This window comes from Desmodus rotundus, chromosome 9 (genome assembly GCF_022682495.2).
Source record: "Desmodus rotundus isolate HL8 chromosome 9, HLdesRot8A.1, whole genome shotgun sequence".
NCBI classification, from domain to species: domain Eukaryota; kingdom Metazoa; phylum Chordata; class Mammalia; order Chiroptera; family Phyllostomidae; genus Desmodus; species Desmodus rotundus.
Genome location: NC_071395.1, coordinates 3,077,120 through 3,101,328, shown reverse-complemented (window position 1 = coordinate 3,101,328; position 24,209 = coordinate 3,077,120). Strand labels below are relative to the sequence as shown.

Sequence of the window (24,209 nt, the reverse complement as noted above, 5' to 3'; positions counted from 1 at the left end):
TTCTTGTCCTCTCTGTTTCGGAAGGGGTCTCTGCCTAAGCGGATTATTGGGGCACTCTACTTCCTGCTTCCTAGCACAGACTTTCGCAGGCTGATTCTGCAAACAGCAGTAAACACGTCGTTTTGCCTCAGAAAGCGTCCTTTAGGGACTGAGAATCCTCCAGAAATCTGACGGGTGTTAGTCGGTCCTATGCAGCTGTCCCGCTGCTCCTTCCAGGGGTCTGTCTGTGCCGGGCCCGCCGCGACTCCTGTGCCGAGGCAGTGGTTGGCATGTGCCTGGTGTCAGGGCCCGCACCGTGGCCTGCCTGCGCCCCTGCCATTCTATGTGCTGTTCCTCTGCCCTTGCCCGTCAGGGCTCTGCCTACTCTGCCAGGCCCCGCAGCTGCATTTTCTAAGCCTTTCTTGATTCTCTTCTCTATTCCCGTGGCATTTTATTCTTGCTACTCTTAGGTGTTTATTGATTTATTTTTGAAGTATCTGGTAATTTTTTAATGTCAGGTTGCATCTCTAAATTAGATTGTGAGCTCCTCATGGGCCGAGTCTATTTCTGAATCATCTTTGTATGTATCCTCCAAGTACCCAGCACATGGCTTTGAACAGAGTGGTGCTCCATAGGTGTTTGCGGCATCTGAACGAAACACGTGCGCGAAGGAGGCACCGAGACGTGTGCTTTGGCGGCAGACCCTCCGAGGTGTGAGTCTCGGCTCTGGCACTTGCCGGCTGTCGGGCCGCAGCCAGGTCACTTTTCTCCTGGAGACTTAGTTTTTTCTCCTGAGGACTGGACACAACAGCACCAATTCACTGAATCGTGATGGTTAACAGAAGATACACCTTGTGGTCCTGTGTGTTTAATATGAAATATCACCAGTTAAAATTAAAGACTAGTGAGGAACCTCGTGATTTCTAAAACATAATTGGGGTCCAAATAGTAAGTCTGTATTACTCATCTTTCTATTAATAGAAGAAAGAAATGAGTGTTTGCCTAGAGCTGGTCAATAGAAACTATTTGTATGTATGAAAATAAAAAGGGAACACTAAATACATGAAAAATAATATATGTTAATTAGGAAACTTTTGGCCATCATAAAAAGGAACCAAACACAAACAGACTTAACCAAGTGAAATAATTTTTCAGCTCCCAGGACCTGACAGTGCAGCAGCAGCCTGCCTCAGGACCGCTGATCAGTGGCTCTGCTGACGGCGGCAAGGCCCGGTCTCTTTCCATCGCTCAGCTCTGTCTTTGGCTTTCCTTGGCTTTCCCCTGTCGTGCCATGGTGGCCCCCGGCAGCCCTGCCCAGCTTTCTGTCTTGTCAGCTGCCACAGAGCCTCTCATTCCCACTGGTCCCAGGACTGAGTGTCAAGGTTGGGCCACGAACCCCCTGTGTTCAGGAGGCTGGGATGTACCGCTCAGTGCTTCCTCCTGAAGCCCTGCAGTGGGGCGGGACCGTGCCACTGTCACACTGTGGATTGAGGGGGTGGCAGGGGGAGAAGTGTAGGGGAGGGTGGAAGGGGGGAGAGAGACGGAGCGGGGAGAGGTCCCCTAAGGAAAAGCAGGGTCCTGTGACCGTAAGCAGGGGCAGTGGGTGCTGGGCCCAGCAGAACAGATGTGACTCTTAGGTTTGCTGTCAGCCTTACAGGGGAAGCATGCGGCCATGCTGTACTTGTGTGAGCACCTCAAAGAAAACATACTTACCTGCAAGGGGGCGACTCTCTACTTCATGTTCCTAAGGGGTTGGCTATTGGAAATGTTACTAGTGAAAACGAGTAAGTTCTTTTCAATGAAGGACACGTAAACTGGCCTGTCTGTAGGAGGCGTGTATCCAAGGTCTTGTTAAGTTCACAGATGCATTCAGGACATTAATTACCATAACGGTAAAAGGTACACATTTAAATGTGCTTTATATCAAGAATGTGTATAGAAAGAAATCTAAAATCGAATGAAATCTAAACACTAGTTACAAAATATGTTTTTACTGGGTGTGTTTTCTTCTAAAGTTGTGCTTTTAAAATGATTAATTTTGTAGAAAAGGAGAAGGAGTTTTTAAATCTGACAACATTTCTACTATATCCATCCTAAAAGATGTGCTCTCTAAAGAAGCTACAAAAAAGAAAATTAACCTCAACATATCATACGGTAAAAAAAAGAAAAATGAATCTTTTTTTGTTTTGTTTTGTTTTTTGGTTGTTGTTACAATAAGAATTTTCTGATCAAAATAACTTTCTAATTGTGCCCGGCCCAACTCCTTCTAGAGATAAATGAAGTGTCAGTCAAACACACCTTAGAGCTAATCCACCCGAAGCTGGAGTACCAGTTGCTTTTGGCTAAGAAAGTGCAGCTAATCGATGCTTTAAAAGTAAGTACATGTGTCATGGACTTACAGTCTTTATTTTGCTCTGATGGGATTTCTAAAATTGTAAAGACTTTAGAGTTACTGGATCGAAACGTGGACATTAAGTTGCCTCTGTTTTTAATTTAAAATAAGGAATTGCAGGTTCATGAAGGAAATACAGACTTTCTGATACCGGAATATCGCCGTATTCTGGAAGAGGCGGATCACCTTCAGGAAGAATACAAAAAGCAACCTGCACACCTTGAAAGACTCTATGGTCAGTGGACGATTCCAGAACACCTTGCCATGTTTCTTTCCTCCCGGCTCTTTGTGAAGGGCCGTCGAGAGAGGCGGGGCAGAGGAGGCCGCAAAGCTTACGAGCAGCCATGAGCCTGTGACGGCCGGTTTCTTGCTTACAACTTTTAGTTAGTCAAGTTCATTTTAATATTTAATATTTTTACTTGGCAAAATGCAAGTGAAATAAGTTTAACAGTATGGATTTATATATATGAAGAAACCTGGTGTGAAATGAATATAACTTATACAGCATTAACATTTAGGCTATATTTCATAGCAGTCATTTTCAGGTTTTGTTGCTATTGTGAAATACCATCATGCGGCATTAATTTTTTAAGCATAACTTAATAAGGGATATGTATATATATGCTGTGTCACCCCAAACTCATTTTGCTTTGGTGGTAGAAGTTGGCTGTTTCACAAATTATATTGAAAGAGTGAGAGCAAGAGGGAAGGACCAGCCTCAGTTTTGCGATCTTTACCTGAGGCCTGCTGTGCACAGCACACTTACTTATTTATAGCATCTTCATGATCAGGCGGGGTATTTGGTCCTCACCACAGCTTTGCAAGGTAGATGATGTGATCTCCATTTTTCATATTTTGTAATGTGAGATCTGAGACTAAAGAATTCACTGCCACGTCAGTAGGTAGTGGAAAGTCCTGTAGACCTCCTCGCCTCCAAATGCGTGCTTTTTGCACTAAGTCTTCTGTAGAGTTAACTGGTTCATCAGTCTACACTGATCCTTCAGCCTGTGTAATGAATTTCTTACTTCATGCCCAGAGACCTGCTCACAAACTGTGACAATAGTATCTTAGTGGTTGTTGTATGGCAAGCACATGACTTCATCCTTATAGCAACTGAGGTGTGTGGTGCGCAACCACCGCCTCTCAACACCACTTCCAAGGCCCGGGGAGCTTTGAAAAACAAAGCTTTTCTCCATCAATAATTTTGCATCACATCTGACTTGGTCTGACTTAATGTAATGACAAAACCTCACTTAAACTGACCTGAGTTTATTTATGTAGTCTTTTCCTTCCACTTAGTGTGATTATCCATATATTTTGTTGCAGAAACATCGCTATGTTTTGTTATCAAATGCCGCCACTCACTCCCCTTGGGTATTATGCCATATATGCTGTATTCCTCTCATTATCTTTCTAAACCATGAAAAATTCTGAAACACATCTTGCATCTAGCTTGAATTATTCCCATTGTACAACTGAGAGAACTCGAAAGGTGAAATAATTTGCCCAGATCTTTGAAGCTAGAAATGTTTGCCTTCGGGTCAAATCCCAACAATGGTTGTCCTATAGATGGAATATTTGAATCTAAATAAACCTGTTAAGAACAGAATCTCTACAGTATGTCAAAATGGTCAGCTTCTTGTGAAAAACAGACCGCTTGCGGTGTCATATACACCAAGAGCCGTTCAGGAGTGGTCAGCAGTTGATTTGGAAGGTGGGTTATTAGCCAAATGATTTATGTTCTGACTTGCCTTAAAATCCCCCCAAAATAAATATTTTAAAAGCATCAACCCTTTTAGGCTTGTGTATAAATAATGGCATAACAGGCACTTAGAATTATCAAGCAGTCATTTAATTTTATTAAGTACTATGTCATTAATTAAAACAAGTCAATGACAGGAAATTAACATTTTCTTTATAGGCATGATCACCGATCTTTTTATAGATAAGTTCAAGTTCAAAGGAGCCAATGTAAAAACCAAAGTACCTCTTTTATTGGAGATTCTGGACAGTTATGACCAAAATGCACTGATTGCTTTCTTCGATGCTGCGTGAAAATACAAGCCAGGTAAAGTTCCAGAGAAATTGTCTGTTTAAATGAAAATGGTAAAACAAAATTATAGGCTAACTGTACATATAGTTTTACTTCAAGTACTTTTAAATATTATCTAAAAATATTTGACAGACCTTTTAAAGTAATGTTTCTATTTCTTTTGATAAATGCAACCGTTTAAAATGAATAGCATTTTTATTTTAAAAGTACAAGTGGAATTATTATAAGGAATTTTAATAAAGTTTTTGCAAGTGGATGTTTTAACTTTTATGTTGAGAAATAATATTTGGAAAATAAAAATATACAGTGTGGGACAAAAGTAGGTTTACAGTTGTACATATGGAAAAGAATACAATAATGAATAAATAATATTATACAAGAATAAACTGTTGTGTGCACTCACAGCTGTAAATCTACCCTTGCTCCACCTTGTATTTAAATACTAAGTGACACCCACACATTATATGTATAAACTGCTTTACATTTCCCAAATGTGTTTATATTCATTAACTCATTGGATTTTCACAACATATTATTTTGTCAAATCATGTAAGAAAACTGGTTTTCACTGAGGTTAAGTGATGAAGAGGACATGTTACTATTTTGTAAAGCTGGGACTAGAACGCACATTTGGGCACCTGGTTTGTGTCCTCATTATTATGTATGCTGTCAGCCTGTGGAAATGACCTACCAATTATGCTTTCTAGGAGCTGAGACTGATTTGTAACTGGTTTCACTGTTGTTTGATAGTGACCGTGCTCCATTTGTGGAATGCTCGCGGTGGCTCAGCGGTATAAACTGTGGACGGGGGCGCAGAACTAGCACGGAATGAGGGGGCGGGGCGACCCTAAAGGCGATGCTCTGGAACCAGTAGAGCTGAGGAACCTCCCTGTGAGCAGGGCAGGAACGGGGACGGCTTCTCAGGTGTTCCTGCGCCAGGATCTACGCATTTTCTTTGAATCATGGGTGAGGGAGGGGAAATGAGACTTTAAGGCTATGGTCGTTTTGTTCATTAACCTCAAGTCATATTTATCCATATCCGAAGGAATGAGGAATATTATATTTAAAGGTTGCTTTAAAATGGCATAAAGATTATAATGGAAAATAAACTTTTGAAGAAGGGCACACTCATAAGTTTGACAGAAAACAATCATGCTTCTTAAATATATTCCATTTGTTACGTGTAAGCCTTGTTATAGATTAAATGTGAAAATCTGTTAAAGGCACATATGGCTAAAAGAGTTTTACTTTAATAAGCTCAGATATTTTACTATAATCAAACCACCTTCTTTTTTAAAAGTCCTCATCCGAGGATATGTTTACTGATTTGAGAGAGAGAAACAGAGAGAGAAACAGCAACGACCCATTGCCTCCCGTACGCGCCCTGACCAGGAATCGAACCCGCCACCTGCTGGCGCACTTGGCCAGGGCACAGCCTCCCTTTCTACGTGGAACGCGTAATTATATCTGGGTCACTAGAATTCGCTGGGTGCTTTTCATTGGCTGCTACAGCTTGGGGAATAATAGATAAAAACTAATGACTGTCTAGTTGAATTTCTTGTAGTGCATTACTCTTTGTTATATATAGATCAACAGTAGTTCAAGGTGGCACCTCGTCAAATTAATTGCCTCTTCGGTAGAAGTAAAAAGCCCAAGACTGGAGAAGCACCTGATGGGAGGTGACAGTATAGTCGGTCACCTGAGAACCTATTAGAACGTGGGCCGCATGAACGGACTTGGGCACGTCCTGTACCCCTAAGGACAACAGCATGCGGGGTAGACAGACACTCGGTAAACAGGGTAGAGAACGGAGAGTGGAAGGCACTGCGGGACTTGCCCAACCAGCCCGCTAGTGAGTGGCCGGGCGGGTTCTAGACCTCCGAGAACCGGTAGGTCAAGCTGCCAGGAGGCCCCGGGGAACAGCGGCCCGGCCCGCTGCTCACTTCCTGAGGTCCGGAGAGAACGGCCTTCGGCCGCAGCACCCAGTGTCTCCAGTTAAAAGGCCGCGTCCAGCCTGGCCCCGCCCCCGCCTGACGCAGGCGAATTCCCTCCCGCCGCCTTGGGGCCGCCCCGCCCCGCCCCTCCTCGTTTGCGGGCGCTACGCCTTCATTCGCCCGCGACGTGTCGCTCGGGTGACGTCACGGGCCCAGGCCTTTTCATTGGCCCATTTCAATAGTCGCGGGATACTTGAACTGCAGGAACAGCCGCGGCTCCGGCGGGCTGCTGGTTGGGTCTCGGGGTGTCCTTGTCCCTGTACGCCCGGCGGTCTCTGCTCCTTTCGCGGCCTCGCTGGTTCTCAGCGATCCCGGGCGGGCTGGCCCGGGCTGCGGTGGGCGGCTACGACTGGAGCGCTGCTCGGCGCGGCCGGTCGGCGGGACCGAGTGCACGCTGCTTGGCGCCGCAGGCTCATCCCGCCCTGACCTCGGGAGCTGGGATGTTGGGCAGCTCTGCGGCCCGCGAGGCGGGCTCGGCGCTGCTCACCGTGCAGCAGACAGCACCCCAAGAGGACCAGGAGAACATCAACCCCGAGAAGGCGTCGCCCGCCCAGCAGCCCCGGACCCGGGCGGGGCTGGCGGTGCTGAAGGCCGGGAACCAGCGGGGTCCAGCGCCGCCGCAAAGGCCCAAGACGCGACGGGTAAAGAGACGAGCGGTAGTTTTGCATGGGTTTAGCAGGCAGAGGAGGGGCGAGAGAGCACCCTCTGGTCTTTTTTAGGGAGGTCTGGGTCTGGAGTCCCCTTGATCCCTGGTTTTCTGGCGTATTGGGTTGCAACTGAGGTAGTTTCTTTCTCCTATTACTCTCTCTGCCAGCACTGTGTTTGCTGCTTGTCTGCTCCGTTGTATTTTTCTCTAGGTAATGGGGTCAAACCAAGCCCTGCCACATGAGTGTGTGGTCTTGGCCCGCCTTTGCGTCTTCCTCTTCGCTTTTAAACCCCAGGCTCTGGGAGCCGGCCCTTCTACCGCCTCCCGGTAGAGGGAAGTTAGAGCTTACCTCTAGTTTAGGAAAGAATATAAAAAATACTTGGCTTTCGGTAAATTCCGCCATTTTACCGGAATTGCACTGTTGCTCCACCCCAGGGGGAAAGCGTTTTTGCCATCTCTTTACTAAACTTGTCATCTTTCGGTCACTCCATCCTTCTTGTGGCCTTAATTAGTTTTTCATAATTTCAGTTACTGTGACACTCTCTGATCTTCCCATAAATGCCTGGGACAAATGGGAATATCCCTTCTTTTCCTCAACCACTCAAACTCCCTTGCCTGGATTTTGCCCCAGAAAGTTTATTTTCCTGGTAGAGTTGTTGGGAGTAAAAGCAGAGGCTGAGACCCAGAAGGGGAGGAAAGCAAAACTCTACTTTTAATAAGCTCAAAGCAGGTTATTGGTTTCCTTTTAGGTTGCACCCCTTAAGGATCTTAATGTAAATGATGAGCATGTCATTGTTCCTCCCTGGAATGCGAACAGTAAACAGCCTGCATTTACCATCCATGTGGATGAAGCAGAAGAAGAGACTCAAAAGAGGCCAGGTGAATCCAAAAAAACAGAATGTGAAGATGTCCTGGCATTTAATTCAGCCATTGCTTTACCTGAACCGAGAAAACCGCTGGTACCTCTTGATTATCCGATGGATGGAAGTTTTGGTAAGTTTTAATGAACATCTGTATCAAATCAATGTAATCATAATTATTAAATAAGTTGGATTAATGATATTTTGCATTTAAGACATTATCTTCCCCAATCCTTACTACATAATGAGTTAGATTTAATGTCACAAGTTTTAAAGGGTCTGACTTTTCTCAGACTCCACAGCTAGTACATGACCCAGTGACCTAAGAGGATGGAAATCCTAAGTGGGTGCTTGTTCAGTACACTGCCAATCTCATCAATTTAACGAGATCTCAAACACAGATTTTTATCTGACCCATGAAATGTTCCCACTGTCGGGAGACTAGGTGTCAGTCGGCTTCCTTCCTGAGACTCACTTGGTGCATACCACTTCCTGGAGTGTCGTGTGGGGCGCAGCTTTTATGTGTGATACCTAAACCTCTCCAGCCTTAAATCCAATTTAGGTGAAACCGGTCCGAGTGATCCTTGGGTGCCAGAGAGGAGCGGCCTCCTGTGAGTCGGGAGTGGAACCAGGGGACGTGTCCTGGACCGTACCTGGACACAGGCCGATCCAGACAGCTGTGCTCACAGCACGTGGGCCTTCACCACTGCGTTCTGTGGGTGAGGGGTGGTCCGGAAGGAGCAGGAAAGTCCTTCAGGATTAAAATAATTTATGTATTCTTACTTAAAATTTGCAACAAATTTTAACCACAGTGAACCTGGAAGTAAAAATAATGGATGATGTTTTTACTTCAAAAGATCATTTAAAATCACAAAAGATGAATCGCTTGTTCAACGCGGTGTTAGCCTTGTTAGCCCTGCTTGCAGCTGTTGCCGAGATTGTGCTTTGAACACATCCAACCTTGGGGTCTGCACACTCTCAGGGCAACTCCTACATGTTGTCTCGGAACCTAGATTGTAACCCTGGCCCGGCAGAACCACCGTGCTGATACCCCTCATGGAAGGTGAATAACTCGAATGTAACACCTGATCTCCTCATACTGATTTTCCTGATAGTATTTTCCTACCAGTATTTTTTCTTGTTCATTAAAATCATTCTACAGCTAAGTGGACAGAGGTGCTAAAAACCAGAGTGAAATATTCTGTGTGCTTTGTCATGGGTGCAATAAATGCTTTGACAGCATGGGACTCCCTGCAAGGGCCGTCCCTTCTGGCTATTAAATAGAAAATTAAACCGTGAACATAATTGTGCTTTTGAACTCCCTCAGAGTCACCACAGACAATGGACATGTCGATCATATTGGAAGATGAGAAGCCAGTAAACGTTAACGAAGTCCCAGACTACCACGAGGACATTCACACCTACCTGAGGGAAATGGAGGTAAGGGCTCTCGGGACCCACTTACTGCTGCCAGTCGCCGGGGAAGTGGAGGTGAGAGGACGTCTGTGAGCTCTTAGCTGCCAGTCCAGTGCGCTGCTCTGTTGCTGTACTTAGGTTCTAGCGTGTAGTAGCTTTGTTAATGTAGACTAATGTGACTGCAGTGTTTAACACTATGCTGAGTAACTTTCTCAACAGGTTAAATGTAAGCCTAAAGTGGGTTACATGAAGAAACAGCCAGACATCACCAACAGTATGAGGGCTATCCTCGTGGACTGGTTAGTTGAAGTAGGAGAAGAATATAAACTACAGAATGAGACTCTGCACTTGGCCGTGAACTACATCGATAGGTTCCTTTCATCCATGTCTGTGTTGAGAGGAAAACTTCAGCTTGTGGGCACTGCTGCTATGCTGTTAGCCTCGTAAGTCAGCTTGGTCCGCTGGGGTAAAAGTGATCAGTACCTTTCTGTGTAGGGGAGAAATGTGGTTTTGAACAGTGTGACATACTGTTGTTACACAAAGCAGAGAGTCGGTGACTACCTCAGTGGTGACGGGTGGATGACACTTTTTTCTAATTAAGGACATAATTTTTCCAGACCTGGGTCCCAGGGCACCTTGTTGAATGACCATGTACACTGGCTACATTTTAACACACCAAGACTACATTACCAAGATTGAAAGTGTGATTCCTTCCATTAAAAAAGTGCTTTCTGGCATATGAGCTAAATCTTATCTTCTCCCCGTTAAGACATGAAAACTAAATTCTGAACGATAAAAATAAACTAAAAAGAATAAGAAAACTAAGTTTTACAACTTAAACATGAAATGTCTGTTTTTCTAAGAAAATTTCCTAAATTTTCAGGTACTTGGTGAACTCTGGCATTTTCCTGTCTTGGGAAGCCTCGTGCCTCCCATGATTTTCCTTTGACCGCACTGGGAGAGGCATCTTCAAACCCTTTGTTGATCTGGGTCCTTAGCTGGCATTCACCCAGTCTCTGCCACACGTGGTCGCTTCTCAGTGGAAAACAGGCAGTTGGAGTGGGTCGGTTTGGGGTTCATTGTGTGTCTTTTGCTAGAGGGATTTCAGAATTGGGATATTCATGCTCACGTCTCTTTAGGACTGATGACTTAAAACTTTTTTCATTGCAGGAAGTTTGAAGAAATTTACCCCCCAGAAGTAGCAGAGTTTGTGTACATTACAGACGACACCTACACCAAGAAGCAGGTTCTCAGAATGGAGCACCTGGTCCTCAAAGTCCTCGCTTTCGACTTGGCCGCCCCAACCGTCAATCAGTTCCTCACCCAGTACTTTCTGCACCAGCAGCCTGCAAACTGCAAAGTTGAAAGCTTAGCAATGGTAAGTTCTTTTCATTTTGCTGCAGCAAGATTCTTTGGGCACTATTAGGGGCAAGCCCTAGTTTTATAATACAGCTTTGGTCAAGGGGTTTAGTATCTCGGGCAGATTCGTGCTGCAAGAATGCTTCAGGTCTGGAAGAAAGCCTACCACTGACCAAAGATAATAGAAACTTAAGTCCTGGGACATTGTAGCCAGAAGAGTTGTTTTTAAAGTTATTAAAAGAGGAGCCCTGACTGGTGTGGCTTGTTTGGGTGTCATCCGCAAAGCGAGAGGTGGTCAGCTCAGTTCCTAGCTGAACCACTTGTGAGAGGCAACCAATGGCTGTTTCTCTACCTGTTTCCCTCCCTTCTCCTCTCTTTAAAAACCAGTACACAAAGTACTTTTTTTCAAACATTAGGAGAGGAGAAAAAGTGACAGAATGGAACAAACACTAAGATAGTGGCTGTGTCTAAAAGATGGGGCCACAGGAGAAAATGGGGTCAGGAGTCAAGGGTTGGAGGTTTGAGTTCTAGGTCTTGTGACCATCAAGTGCGTCCCTTTGCTTTGCAGTTTCTGGGAGAGCTGAGTCTGATCGACGCGGACCCGTACCTCAAGTACCTGCCCTCAGTTATCGCCGGAGCGGCCTTCCACCTAGCACTCTACACAGTCACGGGACAGAGCTGGGTACGTACCGCGTCTTCATGCGACTTCAGGGCTTGTGCTGGGGAAGTTCCATGCCTGTCCCAGTGTGCTGACCTGGGACGCCTGTTCAACACTGTTTCAGCACGTTTGTTAGGTAGGAAGCTGTGTTTTCACTTGGATTTGAACAGTGTACTTAAAGAACCCTGGCCGTCCAACTGGCTGCAGGGAAAGTAGAAAATCCACCCACTTCTGCATAAAAGAGATGGCATGCTGGCCTGAGCAAACTGGAAGACCTGTTGGTACTGAAATTTGACAAAACTCAAGCTCTGTGCCAACTGTTAAGCTCAGTGTCTGGTCCTAGAAGTATAACCCAGCATTTTCCCTCCCTGTCCCTGGCAGCCCGACTCCTTGGTGCAGCAGACAGGATACACCCTGGAGAGCCTGAAGCCCTGTCTCCTGGACCTGCACCAGACCTACCTCAGGGCCCCGCAGCATGCCCAGCAGTCGGTCAGAGAGAAGTACAAGCACCCCAAGTAAGACTGGGCATGAGCAGCTGCCAAGAAGCTGGCTTTTCTGGGCTATCGTGTGGTCAGAGGTCCTTGACAGTTGAACTTCCCTGAAGGGCTCACAAATCAGGCACAGCCTCCTTAGAGGCTGTTCTCTTGGCAGACCATGTGTGTTTCTCTGGAGTATCAGGGTGGGGGGTGGAGAACAAAGCGAACGCTTATGTTTTGCGGACCAGACGGGTTATCATTATCCTTTAAAACATGATCAGAGGGACAGAAATAGCATCTCAGTGAAGGTTTACTAAAGGTGGGTGTTTTCCTTCTTGCAGGTACCACGGTGTTTCCCTCCTCGCCCCACCAGAGACACTACAGGTGTGACAGGGAGCAGCTGCCCCTGCTTCTAAGATCTGACTCCCTCCGAGGACAGGGTGTAGTTTTTACTTTAGGTCTTTACAATCATTTCTGAACACGAGAGTTCTTCTCAATACAAATTATGCTATTTTTAAGTGGTTTTAATTTGTATATCTTTTGTACATGTAACTATCTTAGATATGTGGCCAATTTTAAGTGGTTTTGTTAAAGTATTAATGATGCCAACCATCAGGATAAGAATAAGAATTAATAAATTGATTTAGAAAACTTGGATTTTGTAAGTCAAATTTAATTTGAGGTAAAAATTTGACTTCAGGATTTCACTCAGAAAAATTATTTTCTCCTATGGGGACTAGGAAGGCTTCTAAAACTTAAAAAAGTTAACTATATTTTATAGTTTCAGGAAAACAGACAGTAGTTCTGACGTTTTCCTAAGCGTCTGCACCATTTGCTGACTTGCATAATTGAAGCGTATCTGGAATAAATCTGTTTATTTTTTGGTTACGATGATCCTAGATGGAGCCCTTTGGACACACTAAGAAAATGCTTCTCCACTCATCAACTTTCACACTTTACTGAAGTGACAGCTATTTAAGACCTGTTAAGTTTTCCAGAGGTTTATTAAAAAACATAATGTAAGAACTAGATAAAGAAATGGCTAGATTTTATAATGGATTTGTGAGAAAAAAATACCCAAGGTTGCTAGCACTTAAATAAATATCCTTTTAATAATTATTTACATAAATACAACCACGTGCGCTTTAATTAGCAGGTCTCTTCTTCTTCCTCTTTTTCATTGGCTTTTTACTTGGTGCTTTTTCTTGTTTTGCACTGATGGTCTGTGTTCTGTGAATAAAGTAAATTAATGTTTACTAACAGTGTCAGTGCTGGAAGCTGATTGCGTGGGGGACGCACCCCATCATGCTTGTTACATTTTGGAACCACAAAAAACAGGAGGCATTACACACACCCCGCCCCCTGCCCAGATGATGCATTTGCCAGCTGTGAGTACAATGCAGTCACTGGGAAGGACATCCAGCAGCTCTACAGAATTAGGTGCTAGTGTTTGTAACCCGAGGTTGGAGAAACCAAACAGCAGCTGGACTGCTAGTCAAAGGTGCGTCTGTTTACCGTGGGGCCAGGTGGGAACAGAACCAGAGAAACTTACCTTATTTTCTTCGGATCCTTGCCTGGCTCTAAAATGACCATGTCTTCTTCCTCGCTGTCGGACAGCACTATGGGGGCATCTTCAGGGAAGCAGAAAGCAGTGTAAGTGCAGGCAGACCTCGTGCACTGCGCTCACTATCACTTGTTTTGCCCAAGTTGAAGTTTGTGGCACCCGAGTTGAGCAAGTCTTATCAGCACCGTTTTCCAGTGGGCTCAGGTGAAGGCTAGCGTTTTTCTGTAGTAAGGTATCGTTTAATTAAAGTATGTACATTGTTTTATTCACTGGGAAACCAAAACACGTGTTCCTCGCTGTACTGCGAGGGCCTGGAGGCGAACCTGCAGCACCTCTGAGGTCGGCCTTCACTCTCCGGGGAAGTTTCCTCATTGGTTTCCACGTGGGTGACTCAAACACTCCCTTTCTCTACAAACAGCCCAGGCCACCCGGGTGCAGGCTGACGGACCCACTTGTCTCCTTCCTTTCCTGAAGTTCTGACACAGTACACACTTCATTCCCCAAACACTCTTTATCACATCTTCGTTTGGCCACACCCGAACAGAAAAGTTAGGGGTCTACACACTACAGACACAGGATACACGGCAGGTGGCAGAGCCAATGAACACGCCAGCTGAACTGCGTGCCGCTCTGGGGGTACACCATTTATCTTAGAAGTTGCCGGTTCTGAGGACCGAAGTTTTTCATTTCTCCCAATTACAATCAGCACTGCAAAGAAAATACCTAGAAGCACAACTGTTGGGCCAAAAGGCATGTACATTCTGAAGATTTTTGCCAAATCCTTCCAGAAATACAGTTCCATTTGCACTGCAAGGAACAGTACATGAGGCGGACACTTTCCTGCACAGCCTTGCAGTGCTGGTACTTACATTTGAGAATTACTTCCTATCTTTTGCCCATTTTTTCTCCTGAGCCTTCACTAGTAACAAATAATGTGGATTAACCCTTTTCCCAGTTGGTTGTTGGTTTATCAGTTCTTCATATTTTGAGTTCTCAATTAGTTTCTCCCTTTGTTCATATGCTTTAGAAAGACTTTACCAATATCTTAGGTCCACCTTTACTATTCAGTTGAAAATACTCGTCTTCAAGCTAACAATGGAAGACCCTACCTGCTCACCTTGTCAGTCTTCGAAAAACGGTTCACAAATATATAAAGGGCACAGGCAAGGCTGCTTGCTCACCGGCTCTGAGACAGTGAAAAGCTGGTGTCGACATGCAGGTTTTGTCAGTAAGGGAATGACTAAACCAAGGAGGGACATTCAACACGAATTCATGAAGCATTTAGACTGGCTGGTGGACCAGCAATCACGCAGAAAGTCTAAAGCTTCACTTGCAGTCCCAGGTGGAAGCCACTCGCGCGCTGTAAATTAGAGTGGAGTGGGGAAGAGTGACCAATAGCGAGAGCGCTGGGAAGGCGAGTGCAGGTCCCAGCAGGTGGGGTTGGGTTCTTTCCTACAGCTCAGCAGCGCCTACAGGCAAGTCCTCCCCAGCGAGCAGCAGGGGTGTCAGAGACTCAGGAGCGCTCGATTCCCAGGCCCCGGGCCTAGAGCCTTGCCCCTGTGATCTCTGTTCCCACTGCCTAAAAAACACACCAGGGTCAGTGTCCAGCACGGGCCAAGCACCGTGGGTCCTTTTTCTTGTTTTCTTGAAGAAAAAGTACCCACAGGTAAAAGCGGTATCTCTAGTACTATGGCCTCCAGAACGCGAGGATCACCTAGAACTGCCTGCACGCCAGGTAATTCCAGTTTTGTACCCACGCCGCTCTCACGCGGTAGCCACGTGTGGCTATTTAAGGTCTACGGTACCCAGAACTGAACAGTAGAGTCCAGTTTTAGTCACACAAGCCACATGTCCAGGGCTCAACAGTACATGGGACTAGAGGTGCTGCGCTGGATGGCACGCAGGAAGTGCTGCCTGGACAGCACGACTCCGTAACGTACGACTCTGATAACTCTGATAACGCACGCTATGTCGCAGGCTTCACGTCTCAGTTAGAAACTAGGAAGAAAAAGCGGCATGCAGGAATAAGGTCTTTAAGAAACCTTAGTGGTGGCCCAGACAGACGTCCACATGAGAAGAGAGAGCAGAGCATCTCGAAGTTAGAAATGCGACTGCAGGTCACACCCAAGAGTCCCCGCTGCCCCAGAGACGCGCAGGGTCTTCCAGACGGGGCCTGCAGTGAGCGGCGTGCGCACTTCCACAGTTGGGTGCCAACTGAAATCAAAGCGCCTCACCCCCCACAAACAGGAAGGGCTAATATATAAAACTAAGGTCCCTATTTTAGGAAGACCTTAATCTGTCAGTAGGGCTAGACCACACACACATATGACAGACAGCACACGTAACTCATGTCTACACATGTAATACACAGTGTATAATGCATGATAGTAAACGCCATGGAGCAGCGCCTACCCCGGCTCCCAGCGCTGGGGACTTCCACGCCCGTGTCCACTGTCACGCTATCGAGGACAATGGCTTCGTCACTGCCACCTTCCTCCTCATCTTCCTTCTCGGAGTCTTCCAGGTCGCCCCAGGAGTTTTCTACTCCTTCTCCAATCTGCGCGGTGCCAGGACTCCAGAGCACGGGGTTAGAGACACTTCACAGTTAAGGAAACTGAGTCGCGGGGACGTGGCTACTTGCTGCAGCGCTGATGAAGAATGAAAGCTGTCTCCCTCGGAGACCGAGGGGCGCCTCAGACCCTCAGGGGAAAAACTGACTGGAGCTGCACTGAGGGTGGCTGAACAGGACTTAGAAAGTAGAACTAAGGTCTTAACCCAGGTGAGGGTTTCATGGACAGACAGAGAGAAGGTCGAGAGACTGGCTCTGCACATTGTAGCTGTGGGACAGTAACAGAGTCAGTGAACGAAGAAAAAACGATGTCAAAAACAACGTGTGACGATGTGTACAGGGCTTGACCGTGCCGCTGAAATTAAAGGACAACTTTCAAAGGAAAATGAAACGCTACAAATTGGCTCTCTGAATAAGAGAACGCCCAGAGTTCTGCAGGAACACTGAAGAGAAGGTGGGTGTCAGGCCGTCGTCCTGACTCATCACTGTCTGTGCCCTAAACGCACGCTCTCATAAGGCGCAGGGGACAAATCTCAGTGCACACACCCTGCACACCCCCTGACCACCCCACGGTGCTGTGGATCCCGCTACAGGGAGGAGGGGAAAGAAACGCCCAGTGAAGATACACTTCGGGAGGAGGCTCGGCTTCAGCAATGATCTCTTCTGCTTTCTCCTCCACGTCAGAGGTGTCCACAGGGGCCTTCTCCATTCTGAACGCTGTGATCCTCTGATTTGCTATGGACTCTGCGAAGCCAAACTTTCCACCTTCTTTCCTGTGTGGGTTTTTTTTCAGGGGGGACAGAGTGTGGGGGTGGGAATGGGGTGGACAGTAGATGGAAGAGAAGAGAAAAAATGGAAAAAAGTTACTTTGATGGATGAGAAATATTGGAATGGTTATTTGACTAAGTTAACCTCACCAGTTTTTGTGCCTGTCATGAGAAATAATACCAAGTCCCTGTCACCACCGTTTATTGAACCAGGTGTTGGCGCTGCTAAGTGCCGGGAGCACATTACTCTGTAAGCCTCAAACCAGCCGCAGCAGGCCGCAGGTGACAGACACCGACGTGCTGGGGTACGGGTCCTGCTTAAGGTCACATGGTGAGAGATTGGACCAGCTCTGTTTGCATTCTTGCAGTTATTTTGATTTACTGGATTCTTTTTCCTAAGAAAATGTTAAGTTTTTAAAGAAAAATATGTGGCTTTTCAATACAGACTGTTTACATTGGAATACAACAACCACTTCAATCAACTTTCAAAACACATTCAGTATATTCCACTGAGAGTAACAGATAAGGAAAGATCCAGGCGGGTGTCACCCCAGGGCAGGAAGGACCCGTCCCAGAAAAATCCGTACAAAGACCATTCAGCGCCAACAATGTGAGACTCACCTGACTTTCTGGTCATTCTCCAGCGCCTTCTGTATCAGCTCCGTGATTTCCGTTACTTTCACACCAGCGATTTTACTACACCTCAAAACCTATTTTTAAGAACAGATTGTTATTTAAAGACAAACCAAATAGCTTTCTCTAGCAGAACCAAGAACATGAGATTAGCTTTTCTAACTTTACAATTTAAGCCTGACTTTTTTCCAAGTGTGAAATTAACACAACAAGGCAAGTTGTGAGAGTTGTTCAAAGTGCCGGAAGGACTACCCCAGTAAGGAACAGACCTGAAAGCGGGCACTCACACACAGGAGTGAAAAGGCCACAGGCGTCCACCGCAGGCTCGGGGCGCTCGGACTTCCCTCCGGTGGAGTGAGCCCTGGCACCGGGCCAGCATGGCCCCACAGCACCCCTGGAAGCTTCCAGAAAGCAAATGTTCTCGGGCTTCAGAGGCCTAACGGATTGGTTTCTCCGCAAGCAGGGTCTGGGAGGGGCACGATGCTGGTGATGGTGGTGTAAGAAAACCTGGCATCTGCTGCACACTTAATACAGGCTGGGCAGTGCGGCCTCCCTATTTACCCTGTCTTCTTACGACGAGGCACTGGGGTCACAGTGCTCCCATTCCACAGATAAAAAAACTGAGGCTTGGAGGCTCCACCCACAGCAGCCTGTGAGCTGCAGCACCCGCACCAGTGGGTCCTGGCGATTGGTTTTCCGGCCCCGCGTGAGTCTGACACATCGCGGGGTTTGTGAACCGCTTATGGCACCCAATGCTAAGCTATCTTTTAACCTTGCTTCTATTTTTGACACCTTTTGGGCGGAGAGAAGTCTGAGTCTCTTCCTTCACTGGAAAGTACAAAGTGTCCCTCCACCCAGAAGGGTCCGACTCTGGAGGGCCACAGCGGGGGCAGCAAGGGGGAGGGAGACACCTCGCAGCTGCTGGTCAACAAACTAATGAGTCCCGGAACCAGACTCTAACACGCGCCAGAATCCATCACCGGAAATACGCTTGCTGGGTTTCAGTTACAGACTAAGAAAAGCTTCTGCGAGAAGAGACTGCTGGTCCCGGGACGTGAGTGGCGGCACCGACCTGCTCGTTCAGCAGCATGATCCCCCCGCTGGACTGCAGGGTGCAGATCTCTCGGTGCTTGTTCATGGCGATGACCAGCAGGCCGTCCATGACTCGCTCCTCTCGCTCGCTGGGGTCCACCAAGAGAAACGTGCTGGAATGAACACGGAGCCGACCTGAGCGCATTGGAGGCAGGATGCTCGTCTGCCTCAAGGTCGTGGACAGTCTTAAAAGATGGCATCAATAGAGTCGACACAGTGAAGACCTAAGCCTGTGAATTTGAGTCACTTTAGTGGGAAAAGATACAAGAGAACTTTTGTTTTTATGGACACAAAATAATGCTAAGTGGATATTGTGAGTTATTACAGTAAAATCACATTAAGTTCAAAATGGTTTTATTTAAATGATATGTAACTGAAATCAGATGCTATCACTTGGATTAAATAACTTGTAGCTCTTTAACAAAAACTTAGACAATGTGATTAATTTAAAGTCTCCTTAGTGGCCTGTACTCTGAAAGTTCTTCTAGGTTCTAACAGCTCGTTTAAAAGACACCATGTTTCGGCCCTGTCCCATGGAGCCCCAGCCCCACATGGTCACTGAGCCCTGGAGAGGCGGGGGCCCACACCCAGGTGCTGCGTGAGTGCGTGACCCTGGCTTCCAAGGATGCAGCAGGAACAAAAGAATGTGAAGCACTCCACAAACAATTTTTAAGACACTGATTACACATTAAAATATCTTAGATATATTAAATAAAATGTGTAAAACTTAAATTTGCCTGACTCTTTTTACCTTTCCCATGTCTGGAAACTTTCACACTGAGTGGGTGGGCAAGCATGGCTCACCTAATGCTGCCCGCCAGGGCGGTCTAGCTCCCCCTGACGAAGCTGCACGCTGCAGCGACTGAAGGCTGAAAGCGTTCCTCTAGTTCTTACTCATGAGAGTGTTCGAGTGTCTTAGTTACACCTCCCGTTGTTTCTACACTGATGCAGGCACCATTCCGTGGACCGAGGAAACGGCCGGAGAGCCGAAGGCCCCGAGATGTTGCCATGGGTGAAGCGTCCCCCGTGCCCGCTCCCAGAACCCCTGCATCCAACAGGCTCCAGAGTCCTGCTGCCACCGAGCGCAGCAGTCCCCGCCCCACTGTCCCAGCTAGAGCCCGGCACACAATTCTCCCAACACCTGCACCTCCAGTGACGTGGAAAGACAACACACTGCCGCGCAGCGGCAAATCCATCAGGCTGGGACACGCCATGAAAAGACTAACATGGAGCCCCTTACTTACAGAATTCGCCGCTTCTGTAGAGAAAGCTCTTTGCCAACTAAAGCCCTTGGGAAGGGCTAAGCCTATAAACGCAAATCCTTTTCTGAACCGTGAGGTGCTGGAGTGTTGGGGGGTTGCCACCCATCCGCAGTACACCTGAGTAAAACGGCCAAGCCCCCAGCGGCGCCGACTGCTGCGGCCGAGCCAGAGCGAGACTCACCCTTGCTGGAAGAAGGCGAAGCTCACGCAGATGGGCATGTGGTGGACGCTCAGCGGGACGGGGTCCCGCTCTTCTGGAGTGTACTGTCAGAAAGTAAAAGTCACGAAGCTACAAAAGAGCCATCTTGCACGTCAAATATTAAAACAAAAAATGAAATTCCCTGAGTCCTCGGTGAGTACCTAAATCCTTCTCTTACAATTACCTATCTGACTGTGCCATTCACGTGCCTTTCAACTTCACGCATCTGTGAAAAAGCTGCACTGGGATATATTTCACACGCCACAGAGCCACTCATTGAGCCCACCTGCAACATACCTGCAGTTGTGCAGCTACCCCCACAGTGCAGCTCTTCTAACACTGTCATCACCCCCCACCTTCCCCACCATCCCCCACCCCAACACACACCCCCCACCCCCCCTCCAGCCTGTGCGCAGTCAGTTCGCACTCCCAGCCCCACGCAAGCCCTGAGCTACTCTCTGTCTCTATAAAGCCGCCTTCCGGGGCATTCCATGGAAGTGGGACCAACCAACTCTTGGCCTTTCACAGCGGCCCCCTTTCAGCTTAGCATGCCTCCCCCCCCGCAGCATGAATCAGTGGTCTTGCCCGTCACTGCGGAACCGTGTTCCGTGGTTCGGACAGGGCATGCTTTGTTTTCCGTTCACCTGCTGGTAAACTGGATTGGTGCCAAACATGCTATGAACATTCCCATAGTCTCCGAATGAAAATACACTTTACTTTCATTCTCGAGCAGACTCCTAGGCCTGGAATTCCTGGGCTGTATACATTTACACTTAGCTTTTTAAAACACTGCCCAACAGCACTGTTTTACAAAGTGGCCGTACCATTTTACATTACCACCAGCAATAACTATACATTGTTTCTTTTTTAATTGATACCTTTTTGTGTGCGCTATTTACTCTCTACTTGTTTTTGCTTCCTTATACCATCTCCCTTCTCTAAAAGGGCATGTCTCCACTGTTAAAAAACCCGTGTCCTGACCTCTAAGTCTTTTATGAGTCTGCTCCAGTCTCATGCCTAAAAGCAGCGTCCGGACTGCTGAGAAAAGCTGGTGTCCCCACTGCAACTCCGCGACGCAAACCACCCCTACAGTGCGCTTTCATTGTTCTCGTGCGCACTTTACATAAATTAAAGAAACATACTCAGCAAACAAGAGAAAGACAACACAGACTGCACAGGCGAGTGGTCCCAAACAGGCAGCAGCATCAGCACCGCCTGGGAGCTCGGCCAGAAGCACAGCATCATGGGTCCTACCCCACCCCACCCTCCTCCGAGGGTGGAGCCCAGCAACCGCGTTCTAACAAGCCCTGCAGGGATTTCTGATGGACTGTGCCACAAACAAGCACTCGCTTCTCACTGTGCTGTAGTTTCCACCCACACGACCCCTAAACATGAGACAACCACTTCATCTAACGCACAATCCAAAGAGGTCATCTACTTCCATTCTAGAAAGCCAGGCTGGGCTGCGCTTTTACTGACGCTTTAATGCAGGAGATTTAAGAGACTTCAAAGACAATTTGACCTACGTTGCGTTTGCCTTGTGCACCAATTTTAGAGCATACCCAATTTCCACCGACAGCAAGAGCGCACCAGCACCCACTTCACTCACCCACGGAGGGGAGCACGGCCCGCCTACTCACCAGCGTCACCTCGTCTCCTTGCACAGACACGTCGGGCCTTCGGAAGTGGCACAAGGCTACAATCGCAGCAATGCTGGCAGCATCAATGATATTCCCATCGTGATTTAATAAATGTAGGTCCACACGTATTTGCCAAACCTGAATGTGAATTTAAAATTAATCCTACCGATTACCACCAGTGGCTATTTAAGAGGACAAGTAACACTGTGTGCCAATTTTTCTCTTGCTGTTAAAATGTGGCTGCTCCTTCTCCTACTATCAACAAAACTGTATTCAGAAAAATGTTAGGGCAGCCCAACATCTGAAACACCAATAGTTCACCCTTCTGGGAGTCACCTGACAACAGTCAGATATATGCTCCAAGTGTATAGAACCATTTTACGTTTAACACTAGGACTTCCCTAACTCCAAGCCTTTATGACGATAACCTTACAAGTAACACAAATAGGAAGTGTCACATTCAAGCATGGAATGTGGAAAGGCTAAGTGACTCTTCTGGAGTCAGAGGACAGCCAAAATGCCCTGAGCAAGAATAAAGTTCCACTACTGTCATGCCGAACAATTTATTGAGAATAAGATTTGCACCGTCAGCCTACTGCTGACTCGCTGTGCGGTCCTATGTAAGTCGACAAACCTATCCAAATGAAGGATATAATCTGTTCTTCAGTTCTGCATCCATAAAAAAGGAAAATATTGCCTGCGCCAAATAACTAACTTAAAAAACATAAGAAAACAAATTAAAATATACGACAAACCACAAGCTGTTCGAATAAAACATTTCGCACAAATTCCAGTTGCTATTCTCACAATGATTTTTGTCCCTTCACAGAGAAATGACAGAGTTCTAGGGGTGGCACTCAGGAGCACCTGAAGTGAAGTGATCCAGGACAGAAATGACTTAAGGTTTGAGTGTTAACGTACAGCTCCAGGGATCCACGAATCAACAATATTCACCCTGAGATTAAGAACTCCGGGCACATTTCCCACCTTTTCACCAGCAATGACACACAGAGACTCGGTGTCTATACACTTCGAATTCCTGAGACATCTTTCCAAGAGGCGATTCAACTTCACCAAGAGGTCTGACTGCCTGTGAAAACAGCAACGGGCGCACGTCACGGGCCGTGACACCAGGTGTTAAAACAATACCTCGCTGCGGTTATATTCTCCTCGGGTTAGAGCAGTTAGTTTAAGAAGAAGATTCAAATACCTGCCAGGTTCAAAAGCTGGGGAAGCCATCTGAGAGAGTTCAAGGTTAAAAAACAGAATTCCTTCTGTTGCCCTATTGAGTTTCGGAGAAACAAGTTCGCAGGAGACCTGCCCAAGAACTCTGCAAAGATAAAGTACCAGTCTGTTGATGAAGTCCATTTCCTTTCCAACTTAAAGAAATCTAAAACAAATACTAATTAAGTTTCAATCTTACTCTGAGTAGTAACACACTCAGCACGACGCAGAGGCTGATATGCATAAAGTATAGTAAAATATATACAGGAATAAAATGCATATTGGCACGGTCAAAAAGATGACAGGGAAAAAACATCTTGCATTTACCATACTCATTATTCCACAGATCCTTTAAAAAAAATCAATGACCTTAACTTCGCTTTCCTAAAGCAAGTATTTATTGATACAAGACAGCATGAAAACTTGAGATTTCTTTAAAGTTTTCCTGTGGCACGTTCACCAACACTCAGACCAACGTCCTCACAACTTCCAAATGAGTACGGAAAACCAAGCTCTCACATCACTCAGGAAAAGGAGGTAAGTAGGGCGTATGCTGACAAGACGTGCAGAAAAATTCAGTGCAATCAAGAACTATGTAACAGAAAATGTACTTCTGATTAAAAATGTGAAGGTTAAAGAAACTATACTTCTTTTCGGCAGCTACACAAAGTACCGTCCAACTTCCTAGCTGCTCTGTAAACCACTGAGTGATTAGGTTCTTTAAAACTCCCCCCCACTGAGCTTCTAATTTGAACCCTTTGTTACCTCGTTTTCCCAAGTTCCACAACACAGCACCCGTAGTCTGTTCCAAATGAGATCTTGATGCTCCGGTAATCATAGGTTTGTCTGCCATCCAGGCGCTGTAGGCACAAGATTCATCCGCTTATTCCTTCAACAACAGGTTAGGGAGCGGCCCCTCTGATCCGGGCCCTGGGCGCCCACCCGCCCTCACTGGCAAGTGGAAACTGGGAGCCGGGACACTGGCAGTGGCTGGGCTGCCTCGAGCCCTAAAGAGACCCTCGAGCCACTGGAGCCAAATAAAACCTGGGGCGGGGGGGGGGGGGGCTGAGGACGCAGCGGGCGTCCCGCAGGGCTCCCCAGGGCCAGCGAGGGACCCAGCCGGAAAGTTGCGGGTGGCCGGGCCACCCGAGCGCCCACACAGCCCCAAGTGCCCGGGGCCATGTACCTTCTTCTCCTCGATGGCGCGGAGGAGGAAGCGGCGCTCGCAGTTTGAAAGCGGTGTCTCCTTCATGATGGCGGTTCCGGGACCCGCGGGCAGCGGAATCCGTAGACAAGGAACCGGAGCCTCCCCACGCGCGCCCGGCTCGCTGGCGGCGCAGACGCTTTACGTCATCAAGGCTCGGCGGCGGGAAGTGCGGAAGCCGAGGCAGCGCGGCGCCACTGCGCAGGCTCGGAGCGAGGCCCG

General features: G+C 47.1%; 3 protein-coding genes across 4 annotated transcripts in view; 2 read left to right on the top strand and 1 right to left on the bottom strand.

Moving 5' to 3' along the window:
• BBS7 (Bardet-Biedl syndrome 7) overlaps nucleotides 1–5,650 on the top strand; it is a 34,542-nt gene extending 28,892 nt beyond the window's left edge. The window contains exons 16-20 of the mRNA XM_024568745.3: nucleotides 2,024–2,133; nucleotides 2,250–2,353; nucleotides 2,483–2,606; nucleotides 4,293–4,439; nucleotides 5,175–5,650. Coding sequence (XP_024424513.2) covers nucleotides 2,024–2,133; nucleotides 2,250–2,353; nucleotides 2,483–2,606; nucleotides 4,293–4,426 — 472 coding nt within the window. The 3' untranslated portion in view covers nucleotides 4,427–4,439; nucleotides 5,175–5,650. The remainder of the gene's footprint in view (nucleotides 1–2,023; nucleotides 2,134–2,249; nucleotides 2,354–2,482; nucleotides 2,607–4,292; nucleotides 4,440–5,174) is intronic.
• Nucleotides 5,651–5,740: 90 nt separating this feature from the next.
• Nucleotides 5,741–13,089, top strand: CCNA2 (cyclin A2). Its single transcript, XM_024569032.3, has 8 exons — nucleotides 5,741–7,059; nucleotides 7,814–8,057; nucleotides 9,252–9,364; nucleotides 9,560–9,783; nucleotides 10,511–10,718; nucleotides 11,268–11,381; nucleotides 11,739–11,872; nucleotides 12,175–13,089. The coding sequence occupies exons 1-8, from the start codon at nucleotides 6,859–6,861 to the stop codon at nucleotides 12,221–12,223; spliced, it is 1,287 nt and encodes a 428-aa protein (XP_024424800.2). The 5' UTR covers nucleotides 5,741–6,858; the 3' UTR covers nucleotides 12,224–13,089.
• EXOSC9 (exosome component 9) lies at nucleotides 12,927–24,113 on the bottom strand. 2 transcript variants are annotated; one of them, XM_045202815.2, is made up of 12 exons: nucleotides 23,970–24,113; nucleotides 23,549–23,643; nucleotides 22,770–22,889; nucleotides 22,514–22,649; nucleotides 21,560–21,697; nucleotides 19,902–19,984; nucleotides 18,439–18,571; nucleotides 17,355–17,443; nucleotides 16,593–16,739; nucleotides 15,810–15,994; nucleotides 13,386–13,464; nucleotides 12,927–13,063 (listed from the first exon to the last, which is right to left on the bottom strand). In XM_045202815.2, the coding sequence occupies exons 1-12, from the start codon at nucleotides 24,033–24,035 to the stop codon at nucleotides 12,979–12,981; spliced, it is 1,356 nt and encodes a 451-aa protein (XP_045058750.1). In that variant the 5' UTR covers nucleotides 24,036–24,113; the 3' UTR covers nucleotides 12,927–12,978. The 2 variants fall into 2 exon arrangements, with proteins under 2 accessions (XP_045058750.1, XP_024424797.1); XM_024569029.3 differs by having other exon boundaries at nucleotides 22,547–22,649.
• Nucleotides 24,114–24,209: the final 96 nt, after the last annotated feature.